Below are 25,854 nucleotides of genomic sequence, written 5' to 3'. Positions count from 1 at the left end.
TATTTGAAGTCGTGTTGGAAGTTGGGTAGGTAGATCTAGAGTTAAACCAAACAAAGTTATCCGCGCAGCCAAACAGAGGTTAGCAACAGTCAGAAGAGAGGCAGAGAGTCTGAGTCTGAGTCCGAGTCGGAGTCCTACGAGTCGTGGCAAACTGAAATCATCTGCTTTTCCTCTTCGTTCTTCCGTCTCCGCCGCTCTGGTTAAGTAACACAACGACGGAGAAGCAGCCAAATGGCGGAAGCTAAAGAGCCTACGTCGTCGAGTCCGCTGACCCAAACCGACCCTGAAGATGTTTCCAGGTCTCCGCCAAGCTCCCCCAACTCCTCAACTCGCAAGGTCTGTCGGTCCGTCTGTCACTCTCCCGGTCACTTCAGAATACCTCTTCCCCAATTTGGAAATTTAATCAAGTTTCTTTTCTTTCCTGTGGCAGTTTGGGATTTGATTAGAGCATAAAACCCTAATTTTGAATTTGAAACAACCATAATTAATAGTTGAATGCTTATTAGGTATAATTTGTAGTAGAAGTAGTGGAACTCGGTTTTCTTTACTAATAAGCTTTGATTTGGTCCTGATGATCTCTTAATTGTCCTTACTGTTTGTGGGTTTAATTTAGTTGTTGAATGCCGACTATTTCCTAATTAGCTTTTCGAGATAGAGAAATGTTGTATTAGGGGGTCTGGAATCTGGTTAAAACATAGGTTGTTCTGATGGTAAAGCTAGGGGCTTGTAGCTCGGTTGATTTATAGCATTCAACCTTACACCCTAAGTATCGAGTTTGAATTTGATACAATTGTAAAGCAAAAAATGGTAAATCTTATTTTGAGCCTTTGAATAAACTACAATTGGGTAGCCTTGAGAAATGGATATGCAGTAACAACTCGAAATATAAACAAGTGTTGCTAATTTCTTCATACTTGTTCCAAGTTTGAAGTACCATTTGTTGTGCAAATGTTATCCTTCTTAGAAACAGCTTGCATTTATATAACCTCTAAAAACACTATATCAGAAGGTTAAGAAAACTGTTAACAAAAGGGGCATAATTGTCTATGATAGTGGTCCGAAGTAGATTTTGTACCAACTGGTTTCAGGAAGTTATGTTAGTCCTTTTCCTCTATCTAGTCCTATTTAAAGTCATCTTTACTGGATAATTTTTTTTTTTTTAAAAAAAAAAATTTATTTTGTTGGTTGTTTTTCAATGCATAAAGTATACCAAACAACTTGTGCACTCAGTATTTCATTGACCCTTGAATTTGATCAGGCGTGCTATGCAGTGCTTCAGAGTTGGGTCTCAAAGAAATTCATGACCGGATGGTAAGGTTCTTTTTTTTTTCAATTGTATAATCTTTTATAAAAATGTTGTTTGATTATAACGTATTAGTTTTGAATTGTGAATTTGCAGTATGGTTCTCTTTCCTGTCGCAGTTACATTCTTCATCACTTGGTGGTTTGTTCAGTTTGTAGATGGTTTCTTCAGTCCAATATATGCCAGGCTCGGGGTTAACATATTTGGTATGACTCCAGATCACGAAATTGTTGTTTACTTTGGGACAGCGATGACTAATTATGAATCTCTGTGAATAGTTCTGAAAAACTTAATAATGATAATCGCTATATTACCATTATAATACCCAATTATAAAATAAATGCTATAGAGGTTTGGATACTTGAAGTATTTTGTGACTTCTTAGTTCTTACTTGAATATGTTTCTGCATGTCTTAAAATACTAGTAATAATTTTGACCAAAAAAATTGGGGAAAATTCTAGTAATACTGTAATACCATAGGGATTTGACTTGAATAGGTTTTGTGGAAGTTTCCAAATAGTTCAAGTTGCAGTAACTATCCAAATTTGGTATTGGTGTAACACTTTTTAGTGGTGGCGAAGCATAGATTATTACTTCATCATGTACGGAAAATTTCCATACCTTGGACCATCTTTAACTTTTTGGTCTAAACAGAATCGTATCTTAAGTTCATACTAAGTTTTGCTGGATAATAGATTAAATGTTCGTCATGATGCAGCATGATAGTATTTAGGGCCAAGATTAATAGTAAAATTGATTCTACAATGAAAACTCAAAAGAAACTACAAACACCCACAACACCCGGAAATTAAAAGTAGGAAACTAGCATGAAACAAGCAAATTTTGATACCCACAGTATGTTCCTTCGAAAATTTCAGAAACTAAGTAGTTTCTAACTTTCTATGTCCGTGTCGATCCCTCTAGTTTAGGGCTGGTTTGAGTTGTGATTATATGCTGGTAGAAGATGAGAAGGGTAAGAAAGAGGGAATAGAAGCTCTTTAGAAGAAGAGAAGAAACTGGATTCGCTCCAGGGCTTCACACCAAATTCCCTTCGCAGAAAGATAGATCAGAATATTTTTCTGAAAGCTGATTTTTATTCATAAACTTCATTACTTTGCCTAAAAGCATTTACATATATTTATAGTCCAGCTAACTCTTATGACGAAAGACTTTTCGACTCCCAGAAAACTCTAGATGCATTAACTTATTAATTTCTAGAATCTACCTAAAAAAGGCTTAGAGAGTAACTCCAAGGTCCATTGAAATTTTGAAACTGAAGAAAACTCTAATCCAGCCACAAAAAGGTAGAGCTCTAAGGCCTCTTCCTGCATCTCTTTTGGTGATACATCTTAAATGACTTAGCATTGATGTCCTCGTCACATCAATTTCGTCATGGGTGGTTAATTGTTTTATCTATGTCCTTTTATGCAGTATTGAGTACTTCTTTTTATTGTTGCAGGCCTAGGATTTGTTACATCCCTACTTTTTATAGTCTTGATTGGTATTTTTGCCTCATCATGGATGGGTGCAACAGTTTTCTGGATTGGAGAATGGTTCATTAAACGAATGCCCTTTATGAAGCACATATACTCGGCCTCTAAGCAGATTAGTTCTGCAATCTCTCCAGGTAACTGCCTTTATTTCAATTTCTCAGTCCATACTTGAATGTTCTTGTTAAGCTCTTGCATGGCTGTCCTAATTATCTTAGGCCTCGTTTGGCACCTTGGACTGTACTAACTATTTTAGTCAGATAGGATAAATAGTCATCGGATAGTATTGACTAAATTAATCGGGCGTATGGTGCAATATCGGACTAATGACTGTATTATTTATACGGTGTTTGGTACTAGTTAATAACAATTTTGGATTGATGATTCAAATTAAAAAAAAAACACAAATGTGTATTCCAACCAAAACAAAATTCACAATCCAACAAAATAAAAATTCACAATCACTTGTCAATGGAAGCTTCAAGCAGACTCTCCTCAAAGTGGCATGAATTTACACCAATCAAAACCTTCAAATTTCCAGAATCAAACCTCCAAATTCTTTCATTAAAAAAGGAAATGCAAATAAAAAAATCATCAATTCCATGCTTTCCAGGGGAATCAGTGCAGCCAAAAACCCATATGAAATAAAAAACCCAATTGAGTTTCAAATCCATTGAATTAAAAAAACCCAGATGAAATCTCCCCCAGATTTGAGTTATTAATCCATTGAAATAAAAAAACCCAGATGAAATCTCGCCCAGTTTTGAGTTTAAGCACCACACACCAACACAATCAAGGAACAGTTAAGCCAAAAACCCACATGATGTCTCTCCAGAACAGGAACGATGTGATTTGAGTTCGATCTGCCACCTCTGGTTTTCCGTTTGAAATCTGCTTGATGCTGATCGGAGGTGGGGATGGAGAAAGAGGGAGAGAGAATACCTTGAGAAAGAGTTAGCAATGTGCAGAGGAGATGGCGAGATGGCTTGGAGAAAAGCCAGCACGTTTTTGTCAGTGTGAACCCGACTAAATAATACCAAGGTTTTAGACAGGATAAACAAGCGGGTGTAAGGGAGATAAAATAGGTGGGGCCAGATTAATAAGCCAGTGCTTGTTTAGTACAAAAGCTCACCAAACACCTGTTTCGTATTACATAATACTATCCAATGTCTTATACTCTTATACGGTGTGCCAAACGAAGCCTTAGGGTTTATGTTCTCCTTTTTCTAACGGAGCTCATCCACTTGCAAGCATGTTGGCCTCACTTGAGTTAGCTGAGTTGGTCAACAAATGAACTAAGCCAAGGTTAACTTCAGGCTTGTTGAAATAATGATCCAAGCCCAAAAATTGGTAGGTTTCACATTAGGCTCACCAACCTATCTGAAGTGGCCATGATTTTAAAGCCATTCAGCATGCCATATAGGCTCTTGGTAAATTCTGTTGCTTGATTGTTTTTCTCACCTCTGCTATTGGCTTTCATTACACTGTTGAACTTAAGTTGAATAATGATGTGAATTTGCGATACAAGTTCCCTTGCTTGGGTACACGAGAGACACATATGGTTCCCTATCTAAGATAAACCGTTGAATTGACCCCTATTGTTGCCATCGTAAGGAATAAGTGGTGAGCGCACGCATGCAATGGTCTTTCTAATCCAAACAAATATGGTTTTATTTCATATTATTTGGTAGGTTGAATTAATTTCTCCTGAGCTAGTAAAAGTTTGTGATGCCATCTACCTTGTGAGTGTGTGGTTTGGTGCATGGTAGAAATAGCGTATTTCTGACATGGAATCCATTCAGTGCGTATTTTTCTTTTTCTCCTCTTTGGTATATTCATAAATGATTTCTTTCTTTCTATTTGACAGATCAAAATACCACTGCTTTTAAAGAGGTTGCAATTATTCGTCATCCTCGAGTTGGTGAATATGCATTTGGTTTTATCACATCATCTGTAACACTTCAGGTATGTTGGACTGTCCAATTAATAGATCTACCTTCTACATGATATTAGAACTTCGTGTACAGCCACCACAACATGGTTTGAATTTCTATTTGTCAACAGTTTGGTGTGTATTTGGAAGAAGTAAGTTTAGTTGTATGTTAAGATTGTTTTGGTCCAACCGCAGAACTTTTTTCTGCTTACTTTTAGAAGCAGGTGATGGATTATGTTGGTTATTAATGCAATGGAGAGGAATAGCTGTCTGACAGCTATTTGATTCCCTCAAAAAGCAGTTTTTTATATCTGAGAAAAAAGGGTTTTTTGTTTGCTTTTCTTTTGTTGAAAAAGAAAGGGCTAGTTTTGGCACCTCCTAGGAAGTACAGAAGTGGTTTCTCTGGCAGTATTATTTTTTGCAAGCACAGTTCAAGCGAGAGATACTTAAGTTTATTAAATGTAAAGAAGAATTGTTCATATTTACAGGCAGCTCTAATATTATAACACTTGTAGTACAAAAATACTATGGATATCACCAATTTGTACATGCAATCCGCAAAGCAATCCATTAAATTTTGAAGAAATATATTTGAATAATGTTCACAGCTATATCACAACAGCCTTCTAAAAGGCAAGAAAAAAATAAGACTATTGAAATGTCATCTACAACTTTTATATGCAAAATAAGCTGTAAATGAAAGAAACAAAATGGTTGTTTTGTGATGGTTTGCTATGGAAGATATTAATATTCTACTAGTTACATCTGGTTGTAGTTTATTTTGGATTTTCTCATAAAAACCATGAGTTAGGATCTGATTGTTTTGTGGTTGATTACAGAGGGATGATGGAGATGAGGAGTTGTGTAGTGTTTATGTCCCAACAAACCATCTATACATTGGCGATATTTTTCTTGTCAATTCTGAAGAGATCATACGACCAAATTTGTCAGTTCGGGAAGGCATAGGTTTGTTTCCTCTTTCGTTGACGTGCAGTCATGTACCATATAGTCTATATCATACATGGACATGATAGCTCTGCATACTGTGCATTTTGCCTTGTGTTTTTTCTAAAAGTTACTTATTCATAGAAGAAAGGATACGCATACATTATAACCAGGAAAGCCGATGTTTGATATGGAACAAAGATGGATTGGTAATTTACAGTCTTATAGGTTTAGTAGACGTGCTTTAATTTCAGAAACATTCCAATAACAAACTGGTTGAAATTCCTGTTCAAATTAAAATCTTGATCTTGGTGGGGATAATATTACCATTCAGCGAGTGATTAACATGTATACAATGGGATGTCCTCCTAACTGTTTAAAACCATATGAACAAAGATCTACAAGTTAATGAAAAACACATATAGATTTACTGCCTATCTCATAAGTGAGAGAGATTTCCATTGTGGCAGCAAATATCTTGAGAAAACAGTTTGGCTTGACAACATATCATAAGAAGTTTGGTCCAAATGGTTTCAAATTTTTTACTGGGTTGTTCATCAAAAGCCAGACGAGGTTCCTTGATGGCTTTCTCAAACAATTTGTTTGTTGTTCAAGAATTTTAAGAGTTAGATGTAAAATGAAAATAAATCAGTTCAAGTTATTTTAAGCCAGACGAAAACAAATCTTAATTGTATTATTGGTTCTGTATCCGATTTGAATTCAGCGGAGAAAATTCAGTTTCGAGTATTTTTGTTCTATATTAAAGATGGATTTGTATTCGAACAGGATTTGATATTTTTCACACTGATCCCTTTATGCTGGGGTATATGTTCTTTTGCAACTTGATTGTTATATTCTTTCGACGAAGTGTACTTCTTTTGCATTTTCTGACTTCTCACTACTTCTGTCCGAAAAGAGAAGTCGTTTGACTTGGAAGGAGGATTTAAATTCAACCATGGATGATCTTGTGACAATTAGCATAATTTTCTTTCCTAGTTTTTCAGAGATGTTCGAGTAGTACTATTATTGCATAACGGTTTGACAATTGTTTCTCCCCTGAAATGCAGAGATCATAATCTCAGTTGGTATGACGATGCCGCAAGTGATTTCTCCAATCGAAAGGATTCCTCGTCAAAGCGACAGGATTCCACTGAACAGAATGGTGTCCCTTTAGAATCAAGTCATACGTAATTTAGGACAGGTTCAGTTGTACGCAACATGATGTGTTTCTTATACGGACCGCCGGTGTTGTACGTGATAAGATAACTGCTCTGCTTGCTCTCAAAACACAGCTAGACATGAGAAAACATGCGAGGAGCTTTATTTTTTGTTCATGGATTCATGGCTAGGGTTTCGGTTTGTATTTCGTATTCGCGATCCTATGCGTTGTAGGTGTAGGTTACGCGATGTTGTATGTTACGTAGTATTTTTCACTCGTACGATGTAAATTCAGTATGCTTTTACTTTGCCTTGCGCCGTTGAAATGGAATACAGAAATGCTGGTATGATGGTTTCGGGGAAAGGATTTTCAACGCCCCCGTCTTTCTCCCGCTGCACATCTCTGTCTATTCCTAGCCGGTTTGATTGAATAAATCAAAAGAGAATCAACGGACATGCATTAACTTTTCCAGTGTCTTTGCGCTGTGAATTGGTGTCACATTGATATGTAGTCTTTTCTCCGTAATTGCAAATCATAATTTCGCATATAAAAAAAATTGACTCAGGAGTCAGGACAAGCATAAAATATAATTTTTTAACATTTTTTATTATTATTTTAATTTAGGATGTGTAAAATAAAATATTATATACAAGCGTAGAATTACGATTCGTTGTAAGGGGGAGTATACTTGCATGCATAGAGAAAAGTATTTAATTCCGAAAGTGATTTATAGGCTAATGATTTCTAGCCGTTTCATTAAATAAATCAAAGAAAATCAATGAATATTAATGAGCTAGGCTAGGTAGAAGGATAAAAAGTAAAAATGGTGTGGAAAATTATTTTCCTTGAATTATCTATCTTATGGGAAGAAGGACAGACAATGACATTGCTGTTGTAACTTGTAAAGGACCTGTGATAAAACTGTAATTATAAATTCCTAAAATCTCTCTTGATGAATACAAAGAAATATATTTTTAAATTACAAAAGAGTTAATTTTGTATGCGGTTCACAACAAGCTGGAGTAGCTCAGCTGGTTAGAGCGTGTGGCTGTTAACCACAAGGTCGAAGGTTCAATCCCTTCCTCTAGCGTTTTTGTCTTTTCCTCTGATATCTTTTTAGTTTTTGTGTAGCTAAACAGAGTTATGTTTATGTTGTTTTTTTGGGTCGATCATGTCGTTGAAGATGGCTCAGTTGAAAGTGCGTAAAACTCCACCACTTAATTTGTTGCATACTTTTTATTAAGTTGTTCAGCAAAGAAAGTAATTGGAAGTTTTTGGTATAAAATGCTGCCTTCCCCCTACAACATGGGTTTATTTTGTGTTTTTGTCAATCAGAAGGAATTCTATAACAATATATGTATATAATGTTTTAAAATTGTGAGAATGAATGCCCATATGCTTTAAGTGAGGAAGACTTGGGAACAGTGGTGTAATTGTTGTTATGTGATGCTTTCAAAATGACAATAGTAGTGTAATTGTTGTTATGTGATGTTTTCAAAAAGGGCAATCATTTCACCTTTTGGTTTGTTATGGATGTGGTTCTATACAAAGAGCACTTTATGTGTGATTACAATACACAACAAAAAGAAAAGAAGTGAAAGAAGCGAAAATGATTTTTTATGTTAAAGAAAGACAAATTATGATTTATACCAGTTGAATTAAGTAAAGAGTTTGTCCAGTCATATATTTTAGAATTCAAAATAATATGTAAAACAACCACTTAATACTATAGTAAGTGAGAGGTTGAATTCTCGCCAAAAGCGAATTTATATCATATTATTGTCAATCCATTGTGAGACTTAGCTCACTCATCCACCCTCTTAGTATAGATAATATTGTTTGTTAAAAAAAAAAATGTAAAACGAGAGAATTGAACCTATTTTAATACAATACACATAAATCATCTATACATCCAACTATACATTAAAACTCAAGCAAGATCGAACAACATGGCCCTAAAAACTTGGGTAAAATAAAAGTAAAAACAAGGTGAGTACAAGCCAAATCTTAAAACAAGGTGACTACTAGCCACGTCTTTATATATTACACTATAAATTCCAATTTTTTGTGTTTCTTCCGTCTTTCTTGGTACACGGTTTTATATATTTATAGATCCCACAAGTTTATCTCCCTCGTCGAGCTGTGGGAGGCAGCTTCTCAGATGGGCCACACGGAAGCTTTTGTCCAGTCTCCCGTTCGATCCTTCTCTTGAGCTCTCTAAGTATTCTAATTTGCCCCAGCTTCTCAGGAGACAATTTGTCCCAGTAAATCCCTATAACCCAAGCAATATTGGTATAAAAAATATGATACAGTACTGCAAAATGGGCATATGGTAGTATAACAAGCCGATTCCATCATATGTCCAGGAAATTAATTTCCCACGAATATAAAAAAGAAGTGAAGCATGTTGCACAAGTTCACCAACCTTGAGGCTTTGGAATTGATGTGTTTGTAAAAATGACCTGTGTTGGAGTGCAGATGATGTCAACGGGTACATCGTGGATTAATAGCTTTTCAGTCGGAATATCATCTACCAATTGACTGTCGTGCACTGCAAGAAATTTCACATGTTACATCTAATGCAAACACAAAAGTTAACCAAAGTTGTGCAAACTGGTTTACAGTTGTTCAGTGAATGGAAACAATATACCCGAGCAATGTCTTAGAGACAGACGAGAATCACAAATGTTCAAACAACAGTCATATTCATATGCAAACCTTTCATGCCTCTTGATCAAAAGAACGATGGAATAGGCATGCAAGCAGAGACAAATTTAATCTTCTTGAATATGCACGATACCATGCAGAAGAAACGGGAGGGTTAGCAGCAAAGACAGCTCACTTACCAGTTGTCACAACTGGTGTTGAGTCATCAATGGCTCCCATGAATCGCAGCATCCCGTACTCAAGTTCAGCAAACCCCTGATACATCAAAGCAAAAGAATTCAAAAAAATACTCCCAGCTCCTACAGTATGTCAAAGACTCGATTTCATGGCATTACCCAAGACAAATTCAGATTGACCAGGCTGAAACTTCAAATATAAAACCTTCTCCTATCAATACTCCAGAAAAGGAGTTGCTTGCATTCAATACTAACCAAACTTTTGCCTAGAACTCAAATTTGGTTTGTTACACTGAACCAAAATACTCTTAGTATGACAAGGACAACAAAAATGCCCAATGATTACCTCACCCTTGCCAAGTCGAGCACCTGTCCTTGGATCAACAGCAACCGAGCCAATGACAATAAGATCAACCTTGATTTTCTCATCTAATCCAATTGGCCTCCCATACTTGGCAGCTCCGACAGACGTACAAGCCTCTTTGATGGTACTAGGACTTAACAAATGAGGTTCAAGCACAGAGAAAAACCCAGTCCTTAAACGCGGTTGAGGAGTTAACAACTTCTTCTCACCTGCACAAGATGAAGGGTCTTACAATGGGACTTTAGAAGTGAGCAGTAGCCATTACTGGTTCCTGGTGCACATTGATACAATCTTCCGATTTCCATCATGTTTCACTGTGTCCGTGACTCTTACGCAAGAGAAAGGGAAGTGACTGCCGCACTCTTTTCTCCTCCTGCACACCACTTTCTATTTCTAGCCTCTCGATGAAACAAGTCAAACGAGAATCAAGGGACATAAATACGAGAAAAGGTGAGAGGAAACCAGTTTCCTTCTTTTATTGTATACATTATTTTTAATTCGTGCGGTATTTTAATCTACTCAAAACTACGGGAAGGGGACACGAAAGAGCCCAGTATGCTCTTTAAACCACTTTATATGCTGAAAAGAGATGATATGCAATCATCATATTAACCACGTCAAATTGGATGATAAACAATCAATAAGTAGTACCGTAAACACTTGAAACTGACCAGAAAGAGTGAGAAACCTGACTTGCTTCTGTGGTGAATCCGGGTTTACCTTCACGCAATCCCCGACCCGGAACGCTTCCAACCCACCCAACTGTCCAAACCCACAGAATCAAAATACAAATTCTCTGTAAATTTCTCTACACAAACACCCCAAAAAGAATTAATTTTTAAATTGCTCTCTTACTTTATCGGCAGCCGCAGAAGCGCCGACGAAGTTTGGAATGCGGTGGTGAACGGGGCGGGGGTTCTGGGCTATGTTCCCGGCCTCCATCATGTCCCAAATTCTCTTCCGGATAACCCATTTCCAAGCTTTCGGGTCTTCGGCAACTCCACTCTGCTCGGTCTCAATCTTCGAAGTCTCGGCCATTTGTTCCCGAGCCTTGGCGTCGAGGCTGAGCCGCTCGGCCTCGTAAGCTGCCTCGTCGAAAGCGACGTCGGTTTGGGGTCCGTTGCTACTGCTACTTCTCCGCGCGAAGAGGAGCTTCCGAGAACTTGTTGGGAGGGAGACAGAGAGTGAAGAGAGAGAATGGGATTGGCGGCATTTCTGGGTTTGGTTGAGGAGGTCGAGTATGGGTATGGCCCTTGCGGGTATGGATATGGATCCGAGTGTAAATTGGTGTGGGTTTCGGAGCAGGCAGGAATCCATTAACATCATTTCTGGCAACTGTATCTTCGCTTGGGAGATCATAATTTGGATAGTATTTCCTTTTTTTTTCTTGTTTTTTTTAATGCAAGTTGGAACAATATTATTACTAGCCCATTGTGAAGCTAAGCTCACTTCTTTTTTAGTGTAGATAATATCGTTTGTTAAAAAAAAATAATGTATATACGATCACATATTTATAAAAACTTCACCTACCATCTCTAACTCTTGACTTAAAACCTAAAATTTTTATCTCAAAAAATTTAGGTTTTAATTCATAAATAGTTTTTCTCCTCCAACCCTTCTGGGTTAAATTTTTAGCTTGAGATTATTAAAGAATGAATTTAGGATAACTTTTTTTCTTAAAGTAACTTTTAAAAAAAATTATGTAGACTATCATAATTTAATTTTATGAACAAAATTTATGTAGACTATTCTAATTTAATTTTATAAACATTTTAACCTAAAAAGATTTAGATTCCAATGAATATAGAAAAGTTATTAAACTGACACCATGAAACTCGTAGAACACTATGAAATAATATGAAACACATAAAATAATTTGTTTTAATTACTTTAATAACTTTTTTTTCATTACTTTAGCCGTTAGATTTAATTTTGACCGTTGAATCTTTTTTTTTTTTTTTTTTTTTTTTTTGCTATTGGATTTGATCATATGAAATCTTAGCCGTTGGATTTTATGAACTTATAAATATAAAACTAAAAAAACACAAATATATGGTGGGCCAGCCCCACTAAACTGGGGGGAATTCTGAGCTAAATTTACCTCATAAATGAGTTTTGGGTTAAAACTCATATTTACCCCAAGGGTTGGTGCAAGTTGGAGTAAGTTTAGAATCTAAATTTTGAGTTTTACTCCAAGAGTTGGAGTAGGTTAAGGCAATTACTCTGCGGTCTATTGGATAATAATTTCTAATTTTTTATAAATTTTTAATATTTACTTCTTACCTAACTAATATGAACCGTTGGATTATATTTTTTTGTAATCCAACCGCCCATACTATGCCACGTAGGCCACAACAGATAATAAGTATGTCCATCTTTTTAAATTTTTTTGTTGAAAATATTTGGACCGTTAGGTAGAAATCCTATGCAAATCGAATGGATCCACTCGCACTTACACACCTGGCACAAAAAAATAATAATAACGCGGGTGATTTCACTGTGACGTCACCTTAACATCACAGTCCCCCAGGTGCTGGGTTGGACAATTTTGGCCCAAGTGAGCCGTCGGGCCTCCTTTTTACTGTAGTATGACTTATTTGGGCAGGGGTGGAGCTCATTTTGTTGGTTTTGGTGGATTGAATCACCCAATCTCCGTTGTAATTGGGAGGGGTGGAGTTGCTCTTATGAAAGACTAATTTACTCACCGTGCAATTCCAAAAGTGAATGAGACAACAATGTATTTTTAACTTTCAAAATCGAACGGTACACTAAAACAGATCTGAGAGACGCATCCATGGAAGATAAATGCCTTGAAAAATTGCACACGCATCTGTATAACACTAAGCACGTGTCCATTTCTCATACAATATAAGGGCTTCGTACCTTTTTGTTTGATTCTGTTTCTTAGTAAAAAATTGTAACAAAAAGATGGCATGAGATTCCATAACTTGTTTTGTATTGTACGCTAAATATGCACCACCACACAACGCATCATCCACCGCAACACTCAAATCCAAATATTTGCATAAAGATGGGAAGGATTAATGCCTCACTTAATAATTCTATGCGCATTTGCTTTTTCATTAAGAAAGGGCTTAGGATCAACATTACAATCATACTTTCTGATTGTCCAAAAATTGTCTTTAAATTGTTGGAGTGATATTATAACACATGAAAAATATATAAATTGAAGAACAACAACAACAACACTTTGTTTGTTGTAACAAACTTGAAATAGATAATTTATATCAAACAATTAAATATTAAAATAAGGAAAATATTTTATAACGACAAATGTATATAGAACATCAACAACAAAAATATTGAGTGAAGTAGTAGAAATTGACAAACTTGGCTAGTGAGATTTGCATGAATGCAATGTTCCACTCTTGTACTTGCAAATTGGTAGGCGGCCGTATCCAGAATATAACCGTAATCTTCATATTCTAGTGAACTATTTATATATTTACCAAGGTTCTAAAAATCGCTAGGCCCTAGTCTGGCAGGGGGCAGGGGCCTAGTGCCTAGACGGCTAGGCGGATTTATGTAAATTTATTATATATCTTATAAATAAGTGTCACAACCCGTCCCAAAATTACATTTATCGACGGTGTGAAATGACGGAAATACCCATAGACGTTAAATTGTGTGATGTGGTCTAGGTGTTGTGCATGGATCATTATTCTCAAATTCTAATATTTTGGACCAATTAGGATTATATTATGTGTTTTGCATTGTTGACCAATTCTAGGCCACACACCCACATCCACATCACCCTCTCTCTCTCTCTCCCATACTTTCTCTCTCGGACTCACTCTCTCCTCCCTCTCCTTCGTACGGACAAGGTCGAACCAAGCCAAATCTTCATGGATCGTGGCCAAATTTAGTATCATTATGTTCGTGAGGACCATATGTGTTCAAAGGTACCCATTTCAGGTAAGAACTTGTTCGATTTCACGTTGAAAACTCAAGCTCCGAGTTGAGCACTATCCATGAACTTTTGAATGGTTGTGTTTTAGGACAATCCAAGCTTACAGCAAGCTTAGTGAGGTCCCAAGGAAGCTCGGAGTGCTTCGTTTGAAGGTTTTGGACGTCGGGATCACGAGGTTCGAAGTTGGCCGGTTTTGGTGAAATTGTCCCGACGAGTTTTCGAAGGATTTGGAAGTTTTAAAAGGTATAGCCTTCTTCCTCTTGAAATTTGTGAAGTTTTGGTGAAAATTTCATGAAAAATGGTGTAGAATCGAGTGAGAAATCATCGATTACAGGGCTGCCTAGTTTTCCGGTGCCGGCGAGTTTTCCGGCGTTTGGACGAAGAAGATGATGCGCGTGGGGAGCGCGTGGCACCGTGGCCTTCCCAGCGCGTGAGGGCGTGTGGGCCCTAGGAAAATTATTCTAAAAATATCTCAACATCCGCGACGTCGAGTAGATTACTGTGGTATATTCATATACTCAAATTGAGCAATGTATGAGAAGTTATTAGCTAGTTTTGCCTATGTGCTTTAAAATAACGTTTTTATAGTTTTTTTGCATATAGGTGAGACTTATCCCTAGGACGAGCGTATCCACGGGCGAATCGGGGGCTACGACCCTTCGACTTATCAGTGAGTGGGCTTTTGTTTTCAGTATATAATTATATACTTGATAAAATTCCCAGAAATGTGTTTTAAATGAAAATATGCTTTGAAATAATATGCCAAATGCCATTATATTTTGAATATGCATTTCATGGTTACATATATATATAATTATGGTGTTGTGGAGGCACAGGTAATTACAGGTAAGTTATGTTTGGTAAATGTGAACTACGAACGGCTTGATCCCTGTTTAGGGTACGTAGGCAGCCTAACGAAATGTTAGGTGCAGCCATACAATATATGACATGAAATAAATGAGATATAAGTTTATTTGAAGAATTGAGTAGTGTGATGAACGTGTTTGGTTGGATATATGAGATGTGACTGAGAAACGATGAGCTCATAAACCTGCACCTCGGGTGATTGCGATTTAGCTAGAGAGAGTTGGCACAGGCCTGTAAATTATGTCACTTCCCGCACCATATGCTCACATTGGATCCAATTAGGTGCACAGTCTTGTCGTACAGACCACTATAAGTGGTTCCGACTCGTAGGTGACTAACGTATTATCGCACAACTAGCATTGAGAGAGTAGAATTGAGCATAATTATATTACACCCAACCTTGTCGTACAGACCCTTTTCAGTGGTTCCAACTTATGTGCAGTATATTGCCGTATAGGTCATAGTAGTGACTCCGGCTAGATTGAGTTTGAGCTATGAATTCAGCCGTACAGACTACTCAGGAGTTCCAGCTAACATGTCATACTTCTATGAAATCATTATTACCTGGATTGTTACTTATTATATTTTGGCATGGCATACATATGAATATGATTATGTGAAGCATGAATTGAATTGTTATGATTTCATATATATATAATATATATATATATATGTTTATATGCTTATATCTTGATTTTGGGAAAATTTTACATGTTTTACAGCGAGGGGTTAGATATGTTGATAAATGAAATGATTTTGTATAACATTTGTTTTTGCCTACTCACATTTTCTATTTTGTGCCCCTCCAGGTTTTAAGTAAGATTGTTGTTGGTGGCTAGAGGACGTCGACAGTTCTGACTTATCCATATAATAGTAGGACATTCCTGCTGCTGTATGACTAGTACTTGTCCTATTGGACTGCACCTAGACTTTATGCTCTGACTAGGAGTGTTACTGTTGTATTTAACTCCTACCACTTTCTGTTTAGAAGTGCACACTAGTATTATGGTTTTTAATTATTCGTATGTTTGCTATAATTATCGTTTCCGCACTGTGCACATGGCTACGTCACTCTCACGTGACGTCCAGCATGCCTTGACCTCGGTCGAGGTGTGTCAATAAGTGTCTATTTACACCTAAAAAAAACTATACTTGTATGGATAATAAAAGAATGATAAAATGAAAAAATAGAAGTAGAAAAATACACAAATTATATACATCCAAAAATTTCAATATTTAAAAAACAGTAAGCATATAATCATAATGAGAAGGATTTGGATGATAGACTAAATTCTTCTTGTTCATGAATCATGATCCTTGCATTGGATTGGACATAGACTAAATTATTTAACTTTGTTGTGTCTAGCTTATTTCTTTTCTTTGTATGTATCCCCTCAAAATGCTCCAATTCATTGCACTATTGAATAAACTTGTAGTAAATCCATCATTTGCAAATTAGGTACACCATTTCCATAAGGCTACAACCATGAAACCAAAAAAGGAAAAAAACACATAATTAATAAAAATATATATATAAAAAAACCACCTAGGACCGTCTAGGGCCGCCTAGGTGCTGCCTAGCTCTCCACCTAGGAGCCGCCTAGGACCACCTAGCCCGCCTAGACGGCCGCCTAACTCCAAACCGATTTTTCGAAATGATTTGCCCAAAATCGAGGCGGGCCTTCACCGCTTAGGCCGATTTTTAGAACATTGATATTTACACTCCCAAAAAGGGACTCTTTAAGACAACAGTTAGGTAATGGTTATGCCTTCTAAACTTGTAACCCTTAATCAAATTAGAAGCATATGACCGTTTGCTTTCAACAACAAAATTTCATTCGCATAACCAACATCAGTTTTGCATGTCAAACTATAGAACCTTACGAAATCTAACATGAATTTTTCATTCAAACATTATAATATTTAATTTTAACATAATTTAACAATTAAAAACGAAATTATTATCAAACGATCCCTAAATTACTTTATATGAGTTTTGCACCTAAAACTATAGGCCCGTGCATGCGCCTACCAAAAAGCCGAAGTTACACAAAAGTCAGTTTTAATAAAGAGCCAGCGACCCATCTGATCATCCCTCAGTGGCGAAATTTTTCAGGATACCGGATACCCAACCTGATCTGGAGCCAATTACAGGAAGGCACGTGGCCTGCTTTATTTTTCAATTAAAACAATTTCTGTGACTTCCAAAACACTGGGCTCAATAACTGAGAAGATAACGGCCGTCATGGCCTCTGCATAGATCTTCTCAATTCCCTTTAAGCTTTTTGCTCGAATTTTTTATTTTCTTTTGAGTAATTCTAATTTTTTTTTCTTCTCTTTTTTGGGTTTTTCACAATTTAAAAAATTCATGAATCCATGCATAGTATGAATGTTTTGGGTTTTAAGAGGAATACATGGCGGCAGATTGCAGTGATTTTTTAAGAAAATGCAATTTTTTCCTTTAATTTCTCAACTGCTTGGTGTCTCCATAAAAGGGCAGTGGAAAGCCATCGGAGCAAGGACGAAACCGAGGACGGACGGGTATTCATTGTAGGCGGCAGTTTAACCTCTGATTCAGATCCCAGAGCTGCCGAGTGGGTTGTCGTGTTCGGGTCCAGGGTGTCCGGTGATGCAGCTGAAGAGAAGGAAGCCGGCGAGGCTTTATATTTCGGTTATGTCGTCGGGATTTGGGGTGGGTTTGACGATGCCAATCTACGGTGGAAAGGAAAGAGGCGGTGAATGCTTAACGTTGACGGAAGTTTTCTTGGTTTTGGATTACGTGTTCAATATGTATTTAAAGAAAATAATTTAAAAGCCATGTGTCTAGTTCTTATTGCTCGAGTACACCAGCTATCAATGCTTATGTGGAGTTCCCGGCTCCTTGAAAAATTTCTCCACCTGCTCAGTGGCCTTCTCTTCCTCCCTCCCTCCCGTCAATGTCATCGTCATCATCCACCGAAACTATCTAATTTAATTCATAATGTCCCATTTAGCGATAATCGAACCTAAAATTTTTCACTTACAAGTGAAAAGGAATACCACTAGACTGTAGTATTAAGTGGCTAAAACCCTTGTTTTTAAGAAAAAATGAATATCTTTAGTCCAATTCTTAAATAGAATATCAAACGAACCCTAAATTTTTTATACAAGTTCTTAAAAAGCAATCAATGTGCCTTAGAAATTTGGAATATTTAATCAATTGTCCAATATATATGGTATTTAATCATGGACGTCAGGAATATTTTTAAGTGGGGGCAACTTTGAATGACGAAATTAAATTGAAATTTCAAAATAATGTTGTCAAACGTATTGTCCAACTATATGATTTTAGGTAACTGATGTTTAGAACGCTAAAATTGTAAACTATTAGCTAATGAAAAAAGTTACGACTAGAACGATAAGAGGGTAGAAAAACTATAGAACGTGAGAGGGTAATTTGTATTTTTAGTTGGAGGAACTTCTAACACAAAAGGCTAGGAGTTGGGGGGAGCTGCCCCATGGGCATATGTTCTCTCCATCCATGTATTTAATAGATCAAATATCATTACTCTCTATCTGACAGCGAAGAAAATATAGTTGCCGATGAATTAGCTTCCTTAGACATTTGTATTACCACCACTCTTGTATTTAGTTTAATAATTTTCGTTTTTTTTTATTTTGTATAAGCTAAAGTTTGGCTTGTCTGTAATTGGGATCCATCGAGAATACTCATTGTAATTTTTTTAGCGTTAAAAAAAATAAAATAATAATGCATGTAAGTTAGGCAGTTGCCCATAGACCTGTAAACGGGTCGGTTTCAACCCGACCTGTTAAGTTAACGGGTCATCCGAATCCAACCCGTTAAGCTAACGGGTCATCCGAACCCAACCCGTTAAGCTGACGGGTCATCCGTTTCATCTGTTAACAATTATTATTATTTTTTTTGCATAGAGTTTATATTTTGTTGTTAAGACTTTATTGAAATTATTAAAATATCCTCAACTAAAGGATGTTAACGTGTGCTAACGGGTTGACCCAAAGTGACCCGTTATTTAACGGGTTGTTAACGAGTTCATATGTTAACAACCCGACCCGTTAAGCATCCTCCCAAATACTAATATTAACAGGTTGGGTCAAAAATGTCAGGCCTAGTTGCCCATCCTCAAGGGTTATATCCGATAAAAATTAGAGTGAAGGGATCTCCACTCTTGGACGTTGATGTTTGTCATTTGACTCATATCTTCACTATAAAAATCTTACAATTCACATCGATAGATATATGATACAAAATGAAAAGCATCAGCAGTAGTTGGAACTTCAGAAAAGTTGTGTTTTTCGTACAGATCTTGATCTTCTTTGAAGCCCAACGTTTCTGTGTTGCTGATCCAACTTATGGGTTCACACTTGTGCAATTCACTGCACAAAATCGCAGATTAAGAAACCATATGACAAGGCTCCTCATGAGCGTTACAGTGATATAGATGGAGTTGAAACGTTTTGGATCTACAGCCACGACAAGCCCTTTCAAAAGCACAATCCAACTAGGCCGCGCTCCGAAATCAGAGTTTCTGTATGTATATTCTCTCTTGTTTTTGATATATTTCTAGGTTTTTTATTACTGACCATTGCATGTTTGGAACTGTTTTTGTTCGAAGCACTTTTATTACAAACATGTTGACCCAGAAACATAACATTAATCAATGTCCAATAATGTGATCTAATGTATGATGACACCCAAAAATACTTTTAAGTTTTTCTCTTAAATGTAGTTAATTAGAAGCACTTCTAGTTGTTCATAAATCACTTTTCAAGTCCCATTGAATTTCTTTCTTATATGTTAGGGAAGTTGATTTCATTTAATAATTCATATATGGATTTTGTTCTAGGGGTATGACTACACTTCCGGGGTTTGGCAATTTGAGGGCAACTTTCTTGTGCCACAAGGCACGTCGGGGGCTACAATAATGCAAATCTTTGGTTCACCCAAACAAGCTACAACTCTGCAACTAGCTGTCTACAATGGGGATTTGAAGTACTATCGTGACAATTTGCTAGCTGTCAATATCTACAACAAGTGGGTAAGGCTGAACGTGATTCACAATGTTTCTGCAAGGACAGTGACCATTTTTATCAACGGCGAACGGAAGTTGGTCAGCAAAGATCACGGCCGAGCAACCTTTTACTTTAAGTACGGAGTTTATGGAGTTGTTGACCCTTAAAACTACCAAGCCTACGTGGCGAGCAGGCTGAGCAACTAATGAGCTAACTACGTCCTTCGGTTGTATGTGGCGTGCCAATTCGTCGGCCAAGTTCGGCCGAGGAGTAAATTTGTTGATGTCGCGTTGAGTGCACTGCTGACTTCTTGATCTTGTGACTGCGGCCGAGGAAGGAACACATTTCGGCCTTCGGGTTCTAGAGCCTGAAGACAAGGCTGCTAGTTCTACGAAGTTCACAGATTGTTGGCACCAGTTTCAGTCACGGTGATTATATTCGTGAGAGTATAAGCACGCCAAACCGACTCCAAACTGTACGGACATAAATACTCAAAGGAAATATATATCTTGATGGTAAACGTGGTTTGGCCGTCAGAATGCCGAACTCTAAACCCTACTTGTGAATAACCAATCATAAACAACTCGGCGTTCAATGTGTCGAGCCCAGTAATTTTTAACATCTCACTTTACCGAGAAGGCTAATGAGATGACCTCTACCAACAAGGATTCGAAAATCATTCTCGGCCGAGACTTGGATAGATAACCAGTCGGCCTCAACGCAATGCTGTTTATCCAAACTAAAGGTGATTTGTGGTCGGCTGATTCTATAGCGGCAATGTTGTTTATCCAAATTGAAGATGTTCGCCGGTTGCCTTCACAGTGCTGTTTATCCAAACTGAAGATGTGTTGGCGGAAAAGAAAATAAAAAATCTCAAGGTTGTTGAGAGGTTTCGCATAGAGCGAGAGTTTGTGCAGGGCAGTTTGTGTGTTGAGTTGGAGAGAGCCTTTTCGTTGTTTGCCGCTTTGTATTTCTCGCCAAGTTTCCTTAATCGCCAATCCAAAAAGCCCTTTCCCGACTATACTCAAAAAACAATATCAAAACAACTGATATTACCTTTAATATATTTTGGCAAAAATCTTCTTAGTCTCCTTATGCCTGTAGACTTTTACCATATGAGCAACAGATGTCCCGTTGAAACACTTTCACATGGCAAGCATACTATGATTCCATCATCAATTCTTCTCACTTTAAACTCATTTGACAACATCCATCACCATGCAAAAAGGCCTAGCCTACCTAGGTTTCGTACCACATCATCACATCACAAAAAAACCTAGCTTTCCTAGGCTTTCATCATCACCCTAAGCCATCATCTTTTACCAAAAATGTCGCATGCATCTTGAATGCTGATGTTTATTTTCAATTATCACCATATTTTAAATGGATAATATCATGACCTGCATGCTTCATTATTTGATGTTGTGCATATCTGTCAACCAAAATTGATCCAAACCACATATCCACATCCACATCAATTTGAATTGTGCCCCCTGTTTCCAGCTTGGAGATATATTATTTCCATAAGAAAATGTCAAGATAAATCATTATTAAAAGATAATCATGATAAAAGAAACCATAATGTTATCTTTTAACCTTACTAAAACTATCTTCACTTTTCCATCGACAGTGTGAAGGTATGCTTACTTAACGGTCTCGATTACTCGGACCGATGGTGTAATTTTGGGTCCAAACAAGAGCCTTGTATCATTCAAGTAATTATATGCAATCAAGTTGGAGAGGGATCAAACTTTATAAAAAATGAATATCATTGAAAATCAAAGGGTGGGAGCCAAGTTTTGTGTGTAATGGAGGGAGAAATGAGGAGAGTTTGATGTTCAAAGTAATTTTATATTTTTTTTATACAAGCTATTTTCACTACAAAAAAAAAAATTGTCATGCATTTTCTGTAATTTAAAAAAAAAAGTATATCACGACTTTTACAAGTGCTAATAATAATTTTTTTTTATTTTTTTAACAGGAGTTTGATGTGGGTGTTTGTTGTGTTGTGGTCTATTTTTATCTGACAAAATAAAGGGGGCCGGCGGCAGTGGGAGAGAGAAGAGAGATGTGTGTTTGTAGAATTGTAGGGGAATGTGTATGTTGTTATCCCTCCTACATTGTGCCTTTATTTATAGTAGTAAAGGGAGAGAAGATATTCCTTCTCCTCCAAGTAATACAAGTTGTAATAGGAAAGGATAACTAGAATAAAATCTAATCTAGGATTTACACAATCATACTTATTCTAGGAATGTTTACAACACTCCCCCTTGAGTGTGCAAATACTTAAGGTAGATTTAGCATCATGCAGAAGTTAAGGAAGTCGACTTGTCGACACTGATTCTAAGGAACAACGCTTATTCTCAATAAGGTAGGAACTTGCATAAGTAGTAAGTCTCACTAAAAAAACAAACCCTAAGGCTATGGCAAAAACCCAAGTAGGGACAAAATCCATAGTCTAAGGAAAAATGCGTGAGAAATGCAAAGTCAAAAGAAACGTCTACAGGACGTCATCAGGGATATGACCAGCCCAAGGTGGGTGCCTCGTTAAAACCTAGTTAGGTAGCAAAAACCCAGTGGGAAAAATGCTCCTAATCGTAGGGAAAAAGAGTACATTAAGATCAAGCAAGTATCCAGAAGATACTCCCCCTGAGTTTGACATAATTCCAAAGAGAAATAGCAAAGTTACAACTCAGAAAGTTTACGCATACCAATTCCATGAACAAGCTTCTGAAACGTCGCATTCGGTAGTGATTTGGTGAAGAGGTCGGCCAGATTGTCTTGTGATCGGATTTGCGTGACTTCAATCTTCTGATGCTCTTCTTGTTGATGTGTAAAGAAGAACTTCGGCGCAATATGCTTGGTGTTGTCTCCTTTGATGTAACCCTTATTGAGCTGTTCGATGCAAGCTGCGTTGTCTTCAAAAATCGTCGTCGGGGCATTAACGGCGGGATGAAGATCATAGGAGCTTCGAATATGGCCCATTACTGCTCTCAACCAAAAGCATTCCCGAGTTGCTTTATGTAAGGCGAGAATTTCAGCATGGTTAGACGAAGTGGCAACTAAGGTCTGTTTAGTTGACCTCCAAGATATTACGGTGCCTCCAACGGTAAAGACATAACCCGTTTGAGAACGCGCCTTGTGCGGATCAGATAAGTATCCAGCGTCGGCATAACCAACAAGGCGAAAATCAACCCGATGAGCATAGGGTGCGGCATCACTCGAGGATTCGTAGGGATAGAATAAGCCCAAATCCGTAGTACCCTTAAGGTAACGGAAGATGTCTTTCACACCAGTCCAATGTGTGCGTGTTGGTGCATTGTTGTATCTTGCCAAAAGATTAACAGCGAAGGAGATGTCGGGTCTAGTGCATTGAGGTAAGTACAATAAAGCGCCTATCGCACTTAGATAAGGAACTTCAGGCTCCAAAATCTCTTCATCATCCTCCTTCGGACGGAAGGGATCTCGCTTTGCATCTAGCGTACGAACGACCATAGGAGTACTCGAAGACTTCGCTTTATCCTCATTAAAACGGCGCAACACCTTCTATGTGTAGTTCGATTGATGTACTAAGATTCCATCCGAACAATGCTCTATCTCGAGACCGAGACAGTATCGAGTCTTTCCTAGATCTTTCATCTCAAATTCCGACTTCATGTGCGAAGCAGTTCTCGCGAGCTCTTCAGGAGTTCTGATGAGGTTCATGTCATCGACATATACTGCAACAATCGCAAATCCGGAATGTCACTTCTTAATGAACACACAAGGGCATAGTTTGTTGTTCACATATCCCTGACTAGTCAAATACTCACTTAGACGGTTATACCACATTCTTCCGGATTGTTTCAAACCGTATATTGAACGCCTCAGCCGAATTGAGAGCGTGTTTCGGGGTTTGGAAATATTTGAACCAGTCAATGTAAGTCATTCGGGAACTTTCATATAAATTTCCGTATCAAAATCCCCATAGAGATACGCGGTTACTACGTCCATCAGCTGCATATCCAATTTTTCGGAAACTACCAAACTGATAAGGTATCGAAAAGTAATCACATCCATAACGGGTGAGTAAGTTTCGTCATAGTCAATCCCAGGGCGTTGTGAGAAACCTTGTGCTATAAGATGAGCTTTGTAACGCACAATTTCGTTCTTCTCATTACGCTTCCGAACGAAAACCCACTTGTAGCCAACGGGCTTCACATGTGGAGGAGTAGGAACTACAGGTCCAAACACCTTACGTTTCGCAAGTGAATCAAGTTCGACTTGGATTGCTTGTTTCCAGTTTGACCAATCATCTCAGTAGCTATTGCAAATGCTAATGCATCGTCGACAATCATCTCATTTCTACGCCACACATCATCTAAGCTAGCATAATAGACCGAAATCTCACGATTCTCGGGAGGAGGATTCGTCTCTTCAATGACGCTTCCATAATCTAGAATTTCCTCAGGAGTTAGGTAAAATGAGTAAGCGATAGTCGGATTCACGGTAGGCTCTTCAGGACCTTGTGCCGTGGTTTTCCTCTTCCGGGGGTGTGAATCCTTTGAACCAAGGGGTCTGCCACGCTTTTGTGTAGGGGCAGATGATTGGCTAGCCGCTAATGTACGTGGATCACCAGAATTGGTGTCCCGGGCTTCCAGGAGGGTAGTCCGTCGTACATTTGGTACATCTATCTTTGCAGGCGTATTCGCAGCTGGAATATGTGATCTTGTCACGCGCGCTAGATCGGTGAAAGCATCTGGCATGCTCTGAGCTATGCTCTGGAGATCTAATATGCGATGCACTTCAGCTTCAGACTGAGCGGTGCGGGGATCTAAATGAGACAAAGTGGGAGTCGTCCACTATAATTCGCGTCGTTCATTCGGAACGTTGACATTCTTATCTCCCCCTAACGGCGGGAAGACTGTCTCATAGAAGTGACAATCCGCGAAACGAGCGGTAAACAGATCGTCTGTCAAAGGTTCTAAGTAACGAATAATCGAAGGAGAATCATATCCGACATATATTCCCATCCTTCGCTAAGGCCCCATTTTTGTACGTAAGGGCGACGAAATCGGCACATAGACCGCACAACCAAAAACGCGCAGATGTGATATGTCGGGTTCGCATCCGGTAACCAACTGAAGGGCACTAAATGGTTGTGTCGCAACATGCCTCAGGCGGACCAACTTTGCTGCGTGCAATATTGCATGGCCCCAAGCAGCGATCGGGAGCTTGGTACGTATGACCAATGATCGAGCAATCATTTGTAAACGCTTAATGAAAGCCTTTGCCAGGCCGTTCTGGGTGTGAACATGGGGTACAGGATGTTCAACTTCAACCCCAACCGACATGCAATAGTCATCAAAAGTTTTAGATGTGAATTCTCCAGCATTATCCAATCGAATAGATTTGATCGGATAATCAGGGTGGTGAGCCCTGAGCTTGATAACCTGAGCCAACAGTTTGGAGAATGCAGCGTTCCTTGTGGACAACAAGCACACATGTGACCAACGTGTAGAAGCGTCAACCAAAACCAAAAAATATCTAAATGGTCCGCAGAGAGGTTGAATCGGTCCACAAATGTCCCCCTGAATCCGTTGTAGAAAAATGGGAGGATTCGAACGAATCTTGTCATAAGAAGGCTTAGTAATAAGCTTTCCCATAGAACATGTTTGACATGCGATTTCATGGATCGAACCTAAGCTTCGGGTTAGTGGATGCCCGTGTGAAGTTTTGAGGATACGGCGTATCGCTATTCGTCCAGGATGTCCCAAACGATCATGCCAAAGTGTAATTTCATGCGCGGTCCCCGTGGTAAGGCCGGCCACATAGTGGCATTCGATGGGGCGTATGGTCGTAGTATACAGACCACTCGGGTTACGCTCCATCTTCTCTAGAATACGCTTCTGGCCATATTCGTAGGAAGTTACGCACATAAATTCAACTCCGTTTTCTACGTGGGTTTCAGCGTGGTAATTGTTATCTCTAATGTCCTTGAAACTTAG

The 25,854-nt window shown here is 38.1% G+C and overlaps 2 protein-coding genes, 1 non-coding gene and 1 pseudogene across 3 annotated transcripts; 3 read left to right on the top strand and 1 right to left on the bottom strand.

The window, feature by feature from the left end:
- Positions 1–22: 22 nt before the first annotated feature.
- On the top strand, positions 23–7,228 carry LOC126620979 (protein LIKE COV 2-like). Its single transcript, XM_050289324.1, has 7 exons — positions 23–336; positions 1,259–1,311; positions 1,400–1,509; positions 2,764–2,931; positions 4,662–4,759; positions 5,567–5,693; positions 6,740–7,228. Exons 1-7 carry the CDS (start codon positions 232–234, stop codon positions 6,844–6,846), a joined length of 768 nt encoding a protein of 255 aa, XP_050145281.1. The 5' UTR covers positions 23–231; the 3' UTR covers positions 6,847–7,228.
- A 619-nt stretch (positions 7,229–7,847) lies between these two features.
- TRNAN-GUU (transfer RNA asparagine (anticodon GUU)) lies at positions 7,848–7,921 on the top strand. Its single transcript has one exon. It is a non-coding gene; the product is annotated as a tRNA-Asn (tRNA).
- Positions 7,922–8,698: 777 nt separating this feature from the next.
- LOC126620978 (5-formyltetrahydrofolate cyclo-ligase-like protein COG0212) lies at positions 8,699–11,393 on the bottom strand. Its single transcript, XM_050289323.1, has 6 exons — positions 10,894–11,393; positions 10,710–10,800; positions 10,021–10,247; positions 9,678–9,753; positions 9,257–9,382; positions 8,699–9,103 (listed from the first exon to the last, which is right to left on the bottom strand). The coding sequence occupies exons 1-6, from the start codon at positions 11,362–11,364 to the stop codon at positions 8,955–8,957; spliced, it is 1,140 nt and encodes a 379-aa protein (XP_050145280.1). The 5' UTR covers positions 11,365–11,393; the 3' UTR covers positions 8,699–8,954.
- A 7,711-nt stretch (positions 11,394–19,104) lies between these two features.
- LOC126622493 (citrate-binding protein-like) lies at positions 19,105–20,034 on the top strand (annotated as a pseudogene).
- Positions 20,035–25,854: the final 5,820 nt, after the last annotated feature.

This window comes from Malus sylvestris, chromosome 5, assembly GCF_916048215.2.
Source record: "Malus sylvestris chromosome 5, drMalSylv7.2, whole genome shotgun sequence".
NCBI classification, from domain to species: Eukaryota; Viridiplantae; Streptophyta; class Magnoliopsida; order Rosales; family Rosaceae; genus Malus; species Malus sylvestris.
This window is presented reverse-complemented; position numbering and strand designations above follow the sequence as displayed.